Genomic DNA, 15,515 nt, shown 5'->3' with positions numbered 1-15,515 from the left:
CCTGGCCCCAGCCCCCCACCCCTGCACCCTGGCTCCCGAGCCCTCCCGGAGCACCGGGGAACGCCCGCCGCTAGCTTTCCGAAGGTCTCCACGAAGTCACGTCTAGGGTGCCCGCCTCTGCGGACATCTGTCAAGTGTGCTCCTGGCGGCAAGGCCGCGAAGGCTACCAGCTAGGATGGCTCGGTCCAAGATCCGAAAGAGGAGTAGGAATCAGCTAGGCGCGGGGGAGAGGAGAGTGTCTTCTTGCCGGGAGGAAGTGGCATGTGCAAAGGCCCTGTGAGTGGCAGGGGAGATGGATAAATGGTAGAGTGGCTGGAGCCGAGCGTGCAAGGTGAGGGTGCCGTTTGACCCGAGGCTGGTGAAATCGATGAGAACAGATTCTTGCAGGTTATGAGAATTGGCCCGCTTTGTTTGTTTGTTTGTTTGTTTGTTTGTTTGTTTGTTTTTAAACCTGAATTCAGCTTTGAGGGCTTCCCTTAAATTGGCAGGATCAGAGCCTTACATGGGCTAAATTTCGAAAAGCGAATTCCGCTGTGTTTTCATTTTGGAACAAAACCCCGTTGACTTGCTGCAGGAGGATCTGAAAAGAAAGAAGCCAGTTCTCACATCCATGAGCGGTTTCTAGAAAATCCAAGCTTGGGACAAATTGGATTGATGAAGAAGAAAAACCCTTGGCTGATTTGGGATGCTTTGCGTATTTTTTTTTTAACGTCATTGCTTTTTTAGTAAACAATATTCCGGTGAAAGGAGAGGACTTGATGAAAAGAGGCATGGTGGTCAGGGAAAGGGGGAAAGTAAGAAAAAAGCCTCCAGATACTATCTTAGAATTTTTGGTGCTTTTGTCCTAAGTGCCAGCTGGGAGAACTCTTTGCTCCTAATTAAGGATGGATGTCTCATGTCTCCATATCCTCAGAGTGTTAGGAAAGAAAACACTTTTAACATTGAAGGCTCCTCCTGAAAACTGCTGGGGTTTTTTTTTTCATTGAGATGCAGTCCGTGTAAAATTTATCATTTAAAAATTTATCATCAGCGGTTTTAGTATATTCATTATGTTGCCCACCATCACTACTAACTCCTGAACATTTCTATCCCTGAAACAAATCCCCATACCTCTTAGCAGTCAATCCATTGTTAATTTTTTGCTATAGTATTTTTTCTTTTTGCCTGACGTTGAGTCATGAACATGAAGCTGAATGCAAGTAGAATAAATTGGGTTAGTATTAACTTTTGAACAGTGTATACTATTGTACCAACTTTAATTCGTTGTAAAGAAATGTTTCTGCAATCCATGAGGCTTTAGCGTTTCACCATACTATAACTGCTTAAGTGGAATGCTGAATGGATAGGGATCCATTTTTTGTGCCTATCTGGCTTGATGTGGGTCCTAGCACTAGAAGGCAGAAATATCATTGCACAAGGAGAGTGTAACAGCCACACGGCAGCGTTTCTTGTCCCTTGCCAGAAGCGCCTCTGTTTCTCCCTTCTTTCTTTTTTTAAAATTGTTTTCCTGGTTTATTTATTTTTGAGACAAAGACAGAGCATGAGTTGGGAGAGGGGCAGAGAGAGGGAGACACAGAATCTGAAACAGGCTCCAGGCTCTCAGCTGTCAGCACAGAACTGATGCGGAGCTGGAACCCACAAACCGCAAGATCATGACCTGAGCTGAAGTCGGTCGCTTAACCGACTGAGCCACCCAGGCGCCCCCTTCCTTCTCTTTTCCTTTTCTCTGCTTCCCCAGTTATACTTACTTCCAAGAAACTCCATTTACTGAGTTCCAACTTTTATAACAGAGGCACTGAAGAATTATAATCTATATTATGGAAGGATTCCTTTCTTTACTAAATCTATGTTTAACTACCACCACTTTCCACATTTAGTTTTTTGCGTTCTATAGTGATGGAAGGAAGAAGAAGAAATGTTCGGCTAGACTCGATGTATCAGAAATCTGGAGAGAGACTTGGTGTTATTAAAAACCCTATGAACTCATTAAAAAATAAGTCAATGAGATAAATTCAAATGAAAAACATTTCGTCTATACTTGACTAATGAGATATGAATCTCCTATATAAAAGAGATCTGTATTTTTCCTTTTTTTCTACTGTGATTTTGAAACTGAAAAATTTCCACATTAACTGAATACAGATTAATTGGGTTTGGGTAACGATTACAGGAAAAGATTGATTAATGCAACCGATGATTGATTGAGCATCTATTATAGGCTAGGTGCAGTCCTTGCTGTTGGGGATAGAATGGTGAGAAGAAATAGGTCCTTGCTACCAGGGAGTTTAATATCCAGTGGGGTAGTCAGTAAGCAAATCATTACGTGAATGAAATGTGAACTTGCGGGTTTTTTTTTTAATGTTTTATTTATTTCTGAGAGAGAGAGAGAGACAGCATGAGCAGGGGAGGGTAGAGAGAGAGGGAGACACAGAATCAGAAGCAGGCTCCAGGCTCTGAGCTAGTTGTCAACACAGAGCCTGATGCGGGGCTCGAACCCACAAACCGTGTGATTATGACCTGAGTCGAAGTCGGACGCTTAGCTGACTGAGCCACCCAGGCGCCCCGAACTTGCAGTTTTGATAGGTGATGAAATCGGAGGTATGATGAGAGCATGTACTAGGAAATTCCGGTTTGGTGTAGCAGGATCTGAAAGAGGAATAAGGCAAAGAGGAGGAAGGACAGTGTCTGGGTAGAGAATAGCATATACAAAAACAAAACAAAACAAAAACTGTGAGCAGGGAACATGGGCCAGGTGATAAGAGACAGAGTGGCTGCCATCAAGAGGCCAAGGTGGAAGTGGTTTGAAATGACGCAGGGAAATTGCAGTGGGCGTAATGAGGTGCGACCGCATAGACAAGGTTTGTTTTAATCCAAAAAAGGGAAGGAAGTCATTGGATGATTTCCAGGGGTAGAATGACTAATAAGATTTGCATTTTGAAAAGATCGCCCTGATTGCGATATAGGGAGAATGGATGGGGCCAGGGCAAGACTGGATATAGAGAGACGATATAGGATGCCATTTTAGCTGTGCAGGTGAGCGGGGGTGGAGGTACACAGAGGCGGATGGGGTCAGTGGGAAGGATCTGGACTAAAGGGGGAATGTAAGTCATCTGTGTAAGGATAGTCTTTGAAACCACGTGTGTGGATAGAATCCTAGAGAAAGGTTTCCCGGTGAAAAGAGATGACCTAGAACTGAGCCTGGAGTGAGGGAAACAGACTTAGGGTCATTGACTCTACATTCATGAGCTACATTGGCCTATAACTTTCATTTCTTGTAATATTGTTGTCAGGTGTTGACATCAGTATTATGATTTCTAGAATAAGGTGGGAAGTTGTTTCTCTTCTGTTGTCTGAAAAGGTTGCTACGAGGTGAGCTGTTGCTTTGTCTTGTTTAAGTGTTTTGTAGTGAGGTCATATGTGTTTGAGGTTTTTCTCATGGGAAGATTTTAAATGATGAATTTAATTTCTTTTTCTTAAGTTTATTTATTTATAATCTTTACACCCAGTATGGGGCTCAAACTCAAGACCCTGAGATCGGTCACATGCCCCATCCACTGAGCCAGCCAGGCGTACCCCTTAATTTCTTCAGTAGGTAAAGACATATTCAGATTTTCTTATTCATTTTAGGTCACTTTTGCTAAGTTTGTTTTCTGAAATTTGTCCATTTTGTCTAAATTGCCAAATGTACTAGTGTATATAACATGATAATCTCTTACTATCTTTTCAGTGTCCATGGGATCTGTAGTAATGTCCCCTTTCGTTCTTGATATTGGTAATTTGCATTTTCTCTCTTTTTGTCTTGATCAATTTTGCTAAGGATTTATCAGTCTTATCATTCTTCAGAAAGCAGCAGTTTTTATCTTTGTTCCTCTATTGTACATCTGCTTTCCATTTCATTGATTTCTCTCCTATCTTTGTTATTGCCCTGCTTCTACTTCTTTAGAAGCTTTAATTTTACGTTCTTCTTTCTATGTTTTTAAGATAGGAAATTACATCATTGGTTATCAACCATTCTTCTTTTCTAATATGAGAATTTGAGGCTATAAATGTCCCTTAAATACTACTTTAGTTTCTCCACAATTTTTTGTCACTTACATAAAAATGTTTTATTTGAATTGTAGTTTTCCTTGAACCCATCATTCATTTAGAAGAATATTTTGTAATTTCCATCCACAAGGAGATTTTCCTAGTTATTACTTTGCTATCGAGAGGCAGTATAATACAGTGGTTAGGATCTCTGAAATAGAGCCCAAATGCCTGGTTTTGTATCCCAAATGTGTGATCTCGGACAAATAATTAATACCAAATCTTAACTATAAATAAGGATAATATTAACACCTGCATCGTAGAGTTGTTATAAGGATTAATTTAGTGAATATTTGTAAAGCAATTTGAAAAACACCTGGCCCATAATAAACAGTGTGTAAGTGTTTGATAAATAAAACAAGTGATTTTAGATTGTTTGTATTGTCATTTACAAATAGGCTTTGTATGATTTGAGTCATGAAATGTTTTTTGATTTGTCTTGTAGCTCAGTATTTGATCAGTTTTACAAATGCCCTTTGTGTGTCTAAAATAAACGTGCATTCTATAGTTTGCCATCTTGTGCATTGGCCCTTACGTCAAGTGTGTTCATTTTGTCGCTGAAATCTTCTATGTTTCTTCCAGTTTTTTCCTGTTTTGTCAATTACTGAGGAGAGTGGTTGAAATTTTCATAAGCACAGTGCATTTTTTCCATTCTCCCTGTGATTTTATTAATACTGCCTTTTTACAGTCTGGAGTTATTTATTTGTTTAAAATTATTTTATATTACTCATGAAACAACTATCTCTGGTGATGCCTTTTTTAATAACAGCTTTATTGAAATATGATTCATATACTGTACAATTCGCCCTTTTAAAGTGTGTGATTCACTGGCCTTTGGTATACTCATAGAGTTATGAATCACTACCCACCATTTTAGAACATTTTCTTTGCCCCCAAATAAACTCTGTCCCCATTAGCATTTATTTACTTGCTTCTCAACCCCTCCACCCCTAGGCAACTACTTCCTGTCTCTGTGAATTTGCCTGTTTCTGCGTTTCATGTAAATGGACTCATACAGTGTGTGAGCTTCCGTGACCAGCTGCTTTCACTTAGCACAACGTTGTTATCCGTTTGTAGCATGTGTTAGTACTTCATTTCATTTCACTGCCAAATACTACTCTTTTGTATGGATATTCATACCATACTTTGTTGATCCAATTATCAGTTGATGGTCGTTGGGTGTATTCTACTTTCTGGCTCTTATGAACACTGTTTTATAATTGTGAACTTAATTTATTATTTATTATAAATAATGCTGCTGTGAACATTCATACACAAGTGGGTTTTTTCTTAATTTACTCACTTAAATTCAAGTTAGTCAACGTACAGTGTGGAGTTGGTTTCTGGAGTAGAACCCAGTGATTCATCACTTACTGATAACACCCAGTGCATATACAGAAGCTTTTTAAAAAATTTTTTTAAATGTTTATTTATTTTGAGAGAGACACAGAGCATGAACAGGGGAGGAGGAAAGAGAGAGGGAGACACAGAATCTGAAGCAGGCTCTGTACTGACAGCTCAGAGCCTGATGCGGGGCTTGAACTCAAAAACCGCAAGATCATGACCTGAGCTGAAGCTGGACGCTTAACTGACTGAGCCGCCCAGGTACCCCCAGAAGCTTTTATATAAACATGCGTATTCAGTTCTCTTGGGTATTCATCTGAGAGCATCACTGCTGGGTCACATGATACATCTATGAAAAGCTGCTATCAACTTTTGAGAAGCTGCTAGATGGTTTTCCAAAGCACCTGCATCTTTTTACATTCCCACCAGCACTGTCTGAGGGTTCCACTTTATCCACTGCCTCACCATCACTTCTGTCAAAAAATGTCTTTTTGATGATAGCCATCCTAGTGGATATGAAGTATTATCTCTTGTGGTCTTGATTTGTGGTTTGCTGTTGGCTAATAATGTTGAGCATCTTTTCGTATGCTTCTTGGCCATTTCTTTAAAGAGGCCTATGCCAATCTTTTGCCCATTTTTAAAATACCATTCTAGCCACTTTTATCTATACAGTTCTGTGGCATTTAAGTACATTCACATTGTTGTGCAGCCCACCACCACCCGTCTCCAGGACTTTTTCATCTTTCCCAACTGAAACTTCATACCCATTAAGCGTTAATTCTCTACCTCCCCACCCCAGCCCCTGGTCACCCCCATTCTATTTTTTGTCTCTATGAATTTGACTAACTTACTTCACTTAATATAATGTCTTCAAGATTTATCCATGTTGTAGCATCTATCAAATTTTTCTTCTTTTTAAGGGTAATTAATATTCCATTGTATGTATATACGACATTTTGTTTTTCTGTTCATCTGTTGATGGATACTTTGGTTGCTTCCACAAATGGTTGTTGTGAATAATACTGCTATGAACACGTACAAATATCATTCAAGTCCCTGCTTTTACTTCTTTAAGTGAATAACCAGAAGTAGAATTGCTGGATCATGTGGTAATTCCATGTTTAATTTTTAATGGAATCACCATCCTGCTTCCCACAGCCACCGCACCATTTTACAATCCCACCAGCAATGCATACGGGTTCCATTTTTTTCTCTACATATCTGCCCACCCTGCTATTTTCTGTTGTTTCTTTTTTATTAGTAGCCATCCTAATGGGTATGAAGTGGTATTTAATTGTAGTTTTAATTTGCGTTTCCCTGATGCAGTTAGTGATGTTGAGCATTTTTTCATGTTCTATTGGCCATTTGTATGTCTTCTTGGGAGAGACGTCTTTTCAAGTCCTTGGCCCATTTTTAGTCAGGCTGTTCAGTCTCTTTAATTATTGTTGAGCTGTTGGAGNCTGAGCATCGGTTCATGCATCTGTTGGCCATCTGGATGTCCTCTTTGGAGAAGTGTCTGTTCATATCTTCTGCCCATTTCTTCACTGGATTGTTTGTTTTTGGGTGTGGAGTTTGGTGAGTTCCTTATAGATTTTGGATACTAGCCCTTTATCTGATATGTCGTTTGCAGCTATCTTTTCCCATTGAGCTGTTGGAGTTCTTTACCCAACTCTCCATACAAGTTTCTTATTAGATGTGTATTTGCAGAAACGTTCTTTCATTCTGTGGGTCATCTTTTCACTTTACCAATTTTGTCCTCTGAAGCAAAAGGTTTTGAATTTTGGTGTTCAGTGTGTGTATTTTCTCCTTGGTTGTTTGTACTCTTGGTGTTATATCTAAGAAACCATGGTATAACCCAAGATTACAAAGACTTCCTACATTTCCTGCTCAGTGTTATGGTGTTAGCTCTTCCAGTGATTCGCTCTGAGTGAATTACAGTGTAAAGGGTGAGGCAGGAGCCCCGCTTCACGAACCCTTTGCACGCGCCTGTGCGGTCGTCCCAGCACCACTGCCTGAAAAGATTCTTCTTTTCCCATCGGCTGGTGTCGATCGCCCTTGTGGAAAACCAATGGACTGTAAATGTAAAGACTTATTTCTGGAATCTCATTCTTTCCTTCATGTCTTTTTAATAACTTATCATTTCCCATCTTTTTTGCCTCTTTACTACACTTTGAATGATTTCTTCTGATTTCTGTTTCAAGGATAAGTTCTTTTTTAAAAAATTTTTATGGTTTTTTTTTTTTGAGAGAGAGACAGACAGACAGAATGTGAGCAGGGGAGGGACAGAGAGAGAGGGAGACACAGAATCCGAAGCAGGATCCAGGCTCTCAGCTGTCAGCACAGAGCCTGACTCGGGGCTCAAACTCACGAGCTGTGAGATCATGACCTGAGCCGAAGCCTGACACTTCACTGACTGAGCCACCCAGGCGCCCCAAGGGGAAGTTCTTTGTTCAGTTGTATCACATGCAGCCAAAAGCATCCATTGCATTGTTAATTTATCATTGTATCTAATTTCTAGAAGTCTTGGGGCACCTGGGTGGCTCAGTCAATTAAGCGGCCGACTTAGCTCAGGTCATGATCTTGCGGTTTATGAATTCAAGCCCCTCATCGGGCTCTGTGCTGACAGCTCAGGGCCTGGATCCTGCTTCGGATTCTGTGTCTCCTTCTCTCTCTGCCCTTCCCCTGCTCATGCTCTGTCTCTCAAAAATAAGCAAACATTTAAATTTTTTTTTAATTTCTAGAAGTCCTATCTGGTTCTTTTTCAAATCAGTGAAGCCACTTTTTGTAGTTTTCTATTCTTTGCAGATATTTCCAGGCTTGTCTTTTATTCCTCTAAATATAGTAAGTATCATTGTTCTATAATCTGTGCCTATTCATAGCACTGTCAGATCTACCTTCAGGTCAGTTTCTGCTGAGCGTTCTATGTGTTGCTTCGCACTTGTTTTGCCTTGTTTGTTCCCTGTACACTTAGCTGTATTTTAGTGTTGTGGTCATTGCCTTTGAAAGAATATTTGCATGAGATTTCCTGAAGCAAAGATAAAGATATTTTTTCCCCTCCAGACAAGATTTACATTTGTTCCTACCAGGTGTCGATAAATGTCAGTCTCAAGCCACTTTAAGTGAAATTCATGGCTTAAAGTATCTTAGATGTCAGTTTTTGTTAGGACGACTTTTCCCAATGAGTATTAGCACTTGGGTATCTAGCACTCAGACAACTTCCAACAGTCCCTTGGGCACGCAGGGAAGGGAATATGGTTTATCCTCGTTCACTCTTATCCTGGGAGCTTGACCCCTCAGGGCCCAAACTTTGTGTATTTACGTGCATGCGTGATGGTGGTAGAGAGAAGAGAGGTCTATCACATTCTCTACCCCATGTGAGCCCTGGGTTTTCACTTTCATCCCCCTCGTTCAAGGGCTTGGCTATTGGCTATCAACACATCAGTTAAATTTTGTAGTATTTTTTTTCCAGATACGTAAGTGCCATGAATACAAAAGTGTCTTGGGGCACACGCTTCTCCAGGCAGGGCCGTCAAGTACAGTTGTTCGGACTGTGTACTGCACCAAGTCTAAGGGAGGACCAGTCACCTACAGATGTGTTTATTGTGACACATTTTTGTATTTTTCTCAGAACTTTGATTCCAAGGCTGAGGGATGATCATGGTTATTATAATTATTTCAGAGTTGATAACAGTTAGTGTCTGATTCTAATAAAATCAATGTATTATGACAATTTTGCTCACAGATGGAAGTGAAGTGTCTCATTCTAACTAGGTTCTTTCCTCCCCTCTACCATAACTTGATAGGGGTTTCCAAGGGAAACCTAATTTTATTGCCAAAAGCTCTCTTGGGCTTTCAGCCTCCCCCTTGCCTGAATTCCTGTTCCCATTCCACTCATCACTCCCAGGTTTTTGAGGCCCACCGCGTTTTACTGATGTGCCACGGGATGCCACGGTGACCAGACGTGGCCTCTGCCTCCTCGTCCAGTCCAGGAGAAGTGGCCGCAAGCAAAGTGAACTCGTGGTGGGCCGGGCCTGATAATGTTCTGAGACAGCAGGACAGAGAGAAGGGAAGCAGCCTGCCCTGTATGGGGTCGCCTAGGGCGCGGGCAGGCCGAAGGGGGGCAGACGTGAGTCCTACATCAGTGCCCTGAACACCAGCTGACCCAGCTCAGGACAGTGGGGACACAGAGCCTTACCATGCAGTGTTTGTAAAATAGCTTTTCAAAAAGGAAGCTTTGAAAGGTCTATCCAGATAAACATGCCAACGCAGATAGCTAATTTTTTTAATGCTTTTTTAAAATGTTTTATTTATTTCTGAGAGAGAGACAGCGTGAGCAGGAGAGGGTCAGAGAGAGAGGGAGACACAGAATCCAAAACAGGCTCCAGACTCTGAGCTGTCAACACAGAGCCCGACATGGGGCTCGAACCCATGAACTGTGAAATCATGACCAAGCCGAAGTTGGACACTTAACCGACTGAGCCACCCAGGCNAAAGAAGACAGGAGCAGGGCACCTGGGGGGCTCACTCAGTTAAACATCCAACTCTTGGTTTTGGCCCAGGTCATGATCTTACCGTTTTGTGAGTTCAGACCCCACAGTGCAGAGCCTGCTTGGGATTCTTCCCTCCCCCTGCCCCCACGCTTCCCCTCCATGTGCTGTCTCTTCTCTCTCTGAATAAGTAAATAAACAAACAAACAAAAAAGTCATTAAAGACGACAGGAGCATAGAACAGATTAAAAGACTGGAGTAACTGTCATCCCCTAGTCCCAGGGATGGGTGCGGCGGGGTAGTCGCTGCTCCAGGGGAGACTACAGACTATTAATATTAATGTGACTCTGGGGGAGACTACAGACTATTAATATTAGTGTGAATCTGGGGGAGACTACAAGCCAGAGACGACGGGTGTGACAGGCGTCTGCCGTTAGGTGCGCTCGCTGAGGTCGGGCTCCTGTGGCTCCTGGACTAAGCCCGTGTTTCTGCTCGTTCCCCACAGGGCAGCTTTTCGTGCTGGAGGCTCAGAATGGCTCGCAGGGCCTGGCACTGGAGGCGGCCCGGCTTTCCTGCCAGCGCAGGGGTGCTCAGCTGGCCTCTGCGGACGAGCTGCGGAGGGTGGTACAGGACTGTGCCGTGGCGGTGTGCACCACGGGCTGGCTGGCCGACGGCACCCTGGGGTAAGTCCGGCTTGCTGGGGGCACAGCCCTCCTTCTGACTCGCCCTGCGGCCCCACCCGGCGTCTGGGGGGTGCTCGAGGTGTGCTGGGACTGGCAAAGGGCGGTGAGCAGTGGCTTCCGGCACCTTCTTGTCATGAGTTCTCCACTAAAAACATTTTTATGGAGTTCTGCCCATTCCCCCCCACCTTTGGTGGTTTGGATTTCCTTTTGGAGTGACAAAACGAATACACACTTCTGAAAATTTCAAATAATGCAGACACATATGCAGTACAAAGTGAGATTCTCTCTTCTTCCCCACCTCAGACATAATGACTGTTAAGCGTTTGGTGTATATTCTTGGCCTCTTTTTTCTCTGCCTGGATTCGTCTACATGCCTATGAAGAGGAGGGCAGTGTGGCTACAAATTCTTTCGCATTACTTGCATTGAAGAGCGGGGGTCTGGGTCCTCTCCCTTTGAATCAGGGACAGCACAGAATTGCCTTGACCAGTAGAATGCATGTGACTTCTGAGGTCGGGCTGGAAACATCCAGGCCCAGATTTCTGGGACACCCACTTTTGTGATATCGTGTAGGGTGTCTGCCTGTCCTGAGAGGGCCCTGCGGTGAAGAAGTCCAGGCCACAGGGAGATGCCCCACCGAGGCGCCCTCACCAATAGCCACACCCGGTGTCCCAGTCCATGGCCAGCATCAAGTGCCAGAGATGCGAGCGAAGGGGCCTCTACATGATCCTTGCCCCCAGCTGTTGGGTTCTCCCCAGGCCAGGAATCCTCCCTAGTCAGGCCCTAGACATTATGGATCCAGGACAAGCCATCCCCCCTTGTGCCCCGAGTTCCTGACCGAAGGAATCTTTGTGGAGAAATAATTCTTGTGGCCAGCTAGGAGGCTTCCCATTAGTTCTGCTCACTGCTTCTTTAGTCATACTCGGAAAAGGCAGGAGCCATTCCCCCGTCTCCTTGGTGCCGCAGGAATGTGAAAGGGCAGAGCGGGCTCCAACAGCTGCTTTGGTCGATAATAACCTCGAGGATGGGCTGGCAGGTGGCCATAGACAACACACCCAGCCGGCCTGACTTGCATTTCCAACTGGGCCACACGTGAAGCAGCAGTCAAAGAGGACAAGTAAGGGGGCGCCTGGGTGGCTCAGTCGGTTAAGCATCTGACTTCGGCTCGGGTCATGATCTCACAGTTTGTGGGTTCGAGCCCCGTGTCAGGCTCTGTGCTGACAGCTCAGAGCCTGGAGCCTGTTTCAGATTCTGTGTCTACCTCTCTCTCTGACCCTCCCCTGCCCGTGCTCTGTCTCTTGCTGTCTCTCTAAAATGAATAAACATTAAAATTAAAAAAAAAAAAGAGGACACGTAAGGCCACCTCCAAAGCTTGTCAGTGAACCGGGAACCGAGGAGGCTCTCTGCCTTACGTTTCACATCCGGGTTCTGAACAAAGTAGGTCCTATGTGCGGCATCTCCCCACAACATAGTCAGGTGTGGGTTTTTTCATAACGTCGGTACTGTCACTGTGTCGGATAGCCAGGGTGTTTAGGAATTCTGAGGAGCCAGCTGGGAGCCGGGCTCAGGTCTCCCAGGCCTTACAGATCAGAAGTGGGGCTTTGGGAAGGTCTGTACTCTCCGGATCTGCAGTAAGGCAGTAGGGCATATCAGTAGATCTCTACACTGCTTACATGATATTTCTTCATGCAAACGTACTTCCTTGATGGACTTATTACACAAAATACTAAAAATAAAACTATTTTAATGTTTCTGGAATCAAGAAGCACCTGATCACCAGTATATACATGTCAGCCGTCCCCCCTCCACACTGAAGGCCAAGTATTAAATGCACGGTGAATTTACAATCGATGGTGTAGTAAATGTACAGTCTATGCAACCTGTAGCTCCATGAATTTAAGGTGGCAGTCCGCATAAATCCAGAGTCAGCGAATCCAAAATTGAGGGCCGCTTGCCTCCTGGAGGCTTTTGCACCTTCCATAAACGATGATTGAAAAAAAAAAAAAAACCCTGAGCAGCCATTTCGATAGCCTCATAGGACTAGGACATAGATTGGAATTCAGATTTTGTGGAGCCCTCTGCTTTGGGCCAGGACATTCCGGTGCTGCACCCCTGGAGTAAGAGTAAACTGGAAGTATACAGGCCCTCATGGGAGCTGCAGCATAACTTAAAATCTGGAGTCACAGATGTGGCTCAGAATGACCCTGGAGCTCCAGTGTCCACATACCTCGTGGAACTGATTTTAAAATCCTCTCTAGAAGGATAACATTATCCTAGGCAACTTATTTCCCCAGTTTTAAAAAATCGAGGATTTACCATGCAATATAACATAACCAGTTACATAAGGAGACAAGGCAACCAGGAAAAAGAGAGCGAATAGAAACTCTAGATATTAGCACTGGTACATGCAGACTTTAAAATTACTTTTTCAAATGTTCAAAGATAACAGAAGACAAGAAAGAGAATTTTGGCAAAAGACTGAAACTGTGAAAATAACCGAGGGGAAAATCCAGAAGTGAAACAGACAGTAACTAAAATTATAAGCAAAATGGATGAATCTAATAGCTGGTATTTAAAAAAAAAAAAGGAAAAGAAAATTAGTGAACTAGAAGATATTTCAGGAAGTATCCAGAATTAAAAAAGAAAAACAGAAGAAAAAAAAGGTGAAAAATACAGAAGAAAGGATAGGAGGCAAAGATATATGTAATTGGGATTTTGAAAGAAAGAACAAAAATGGTATGAGACTTGTCTACAACTGAAGAAAAACGTCCAGGCACAGATTCAAGAATCCCTATAAAACATGAGTTGGACAAATAAATTCCCAACTTGACACATCATGGTGAAACTGATAAGGACCTAATATGAAGGAAAAATATTGAAAGTAATAATAAGACAGGGTACCATACAAGGAGCAACAGTAGATGGACAATGAAAGCCCCGAAACAATTGAATGATACTTTCAAAGTGCTGAAAAAAAAATCGTTGCCAACCTAGAATTTTATACCCAGTGAACGTATCTTCCAGGAATGGAAGTAAAATAAAGATATTTTCAGACAGACAAAAAGTGAGAAAATTCATCATATCAGAACTGCACTAAAAGAAACACTAAAGGCTAATCTTCAGGCAAAAGGAAAGTAATTACAGGTGAAAGACTGAAGATGCTAAAAAAGACATGAAGGAAAAGAGTCCATATACGGGTAAATTGAAATTGTGTAATTATATAAAGCAATAATAATAGTACTAAACACTAAATGGCACATAAGTCAGGAAGTGTTTTAAGTATGTTAATATATAGTATTAACATTTTTTTAATTTTTATTTTTTAGACAGAGAGAGAGAGTGTGAGCAGGGGAGGGACAGAGAGACAGGGAGACACAGAATCTGAAACAGGCTCCAGGCTCCAACCTGTCAGCACAGAGCCCAGTGTGGGGCTTGAATTCATGAACTGTGAATCATGACCTGAGCTGAGGTCAGACGCTTAACTAACGGAGCCACCCAGGCACCGCAATACATAGTATTTTAAGTATTTTTAAGTTGTATTGTTGGAGTAGAGCGTGAAAGTAGTATTAAATGTCAATAGGTCAAGGAAGAATGCATATCTCCTGGGTAACCACTAAAATGATAGTAAACAGATATATAACTTCCAGACCTATACAGAAAAAGAGAATGAGACAAAAAGAATTCAAACAATCAAAATAGGGAAAAGAAAAGAGAGGAAGAAAGAATGCACAGAACTCATAGAAAGATGGAAGATTTCAATTCACAGACATCTGTGATTTAATTAGATTAAAATGGATGGGATGCTTCATTTAGAAAACAAAGATTTTTTTTTTAATTCTACTACTTGCTGTTTACCAAAGATACCCTTACATATATTGGGGGTGAAGAAAAATTATGGTTTGTTAAGTGGAATGTATGTAGAACTGAATGATATTAAAACCATAACATACTCAAACTCGTAAGATGCTACTAAAGCTGTAGCTTGATGGAAATCTAAAGCATTTAAATGCTTGTGTTAGAAAAGAGGAAAGGTGGGACGCCTGGGTGGCTCAGTCAGTTGAGTGTCTGACTTCGGCTCAGGTCATGATCTTGCGGTTCGTGGGTTCGAACCCAGCGTCAGGCTCTGTGCTGACAGCTCAGAGCCTGGAGCCTGCTTTGGATTCTGTGTCTCCCTCTTTCTCTGACCCTCCCCTGCTCACGCTGTCTGTCTCTCTCTCTCTCTCTCTCAGAAATAAATGAAAACATTTAAAAAAATAAAGAGGAAAGTCTAAAGGTTTATAAACTAAGTAATGATCCATCTAAAGAACAGAAAAAACAAACCCCCTCACAAAGAAAGGAACTAATAAGAAAAGCAGCATTTTGTGAAATTAAAATAAAAACAAACATACACTAGAAGAGATTAATGAGGTCCTGCCTCTGAACTTGAATTCATCCCTAAGGCCTCAACTGAAGTATCCCCTGTGTATTCCTGATTGTAGACCTTTGTCTGGGGAGAGTATCTCCCTATTGATGCTTTCAAGCAAAGATCCTCAATCAGAAAAATCTCTGCTGATTCAGAACTGACAGCAGAGAAGAAGTGTTCTTTCCCATTCTTAGACCTCCTAACCCAGGGTCTTCTTTGTCTGTTTCAGGACCACCGTGTGCAGCAAAGGGGGTGGAGAGCAGCAAATCATGAGAGCCGTTGGTGTGAGAATTGAAAGCAACCCGGTTCCCGGCGGCACGTACGATGCCCTTTGTATTAAGAATGAAGGTCAGTGGCAGAGCCCTTATAAAGGGCTCTGGAGGGTGTGCGTGGTGGTTGCCGTCTGAGGTCACGTTCTCCAGAAGCAGACCTTGGGATGAGAAAGTTCTCCGAAGGAAAGCCAGTGGGACAGTGGGGCAGTGGGGCAGTGGGACAGTGGGGCAGTGGGACAGCGG

The 15,515-nt window shown here is 42.7% G+C and overlaps 1 protein-coding gene across 1 annotated transcript in view; it reads left to right on the top strand.

Annotated features, from left to right (window-relative positions):
- The first annotated feature begins 300 nt into the window (after positions 1-300).
- The window catches only part of SUSD5 (sushi domain containing 5), a 55,142-nt gene continuing 39,927 nt past the window's right edge, over positions 301-15,515 (top strand). Inside the window, exons 1-3 of the mRNA XM_077754505.1 lie at positions 301-331; positions 10,423-10,600; positions 15,230-15,348. Of these exons, the coding sequence (XP_077610631.1) occupies positions 301-331; positions 10,423-10,600; positions 15,230-15,348 (328 nt within the window). The remainder of the gene's footprint in view (positions 332-10,422; positions 10,601-15,229; positions 15,349-15,515) is intronic.

The sequence above is a fragment of the Crocuta crocuta genome, unplaced genomic scaffold, assembly GCF_008692635.1.
Source record: "Crocuta crocuta isolate KB4526 unplaced genomic scaffold, BGI_CrCroc_1.0 scaffold70, whole genome shotgun sequence".
Classification (NCBI taxonomy): domain Eukaryota; kingdom Metazoa; phylum Chordata; class Mammalia; order Carnivora; family Hyaenidae; genus Crocuta; species Crocuta crocuta.
Note: the sequence above shows the minus strand (reverse complement) of the source record. Positions and strands in the feature narration are given on the sequence as shown.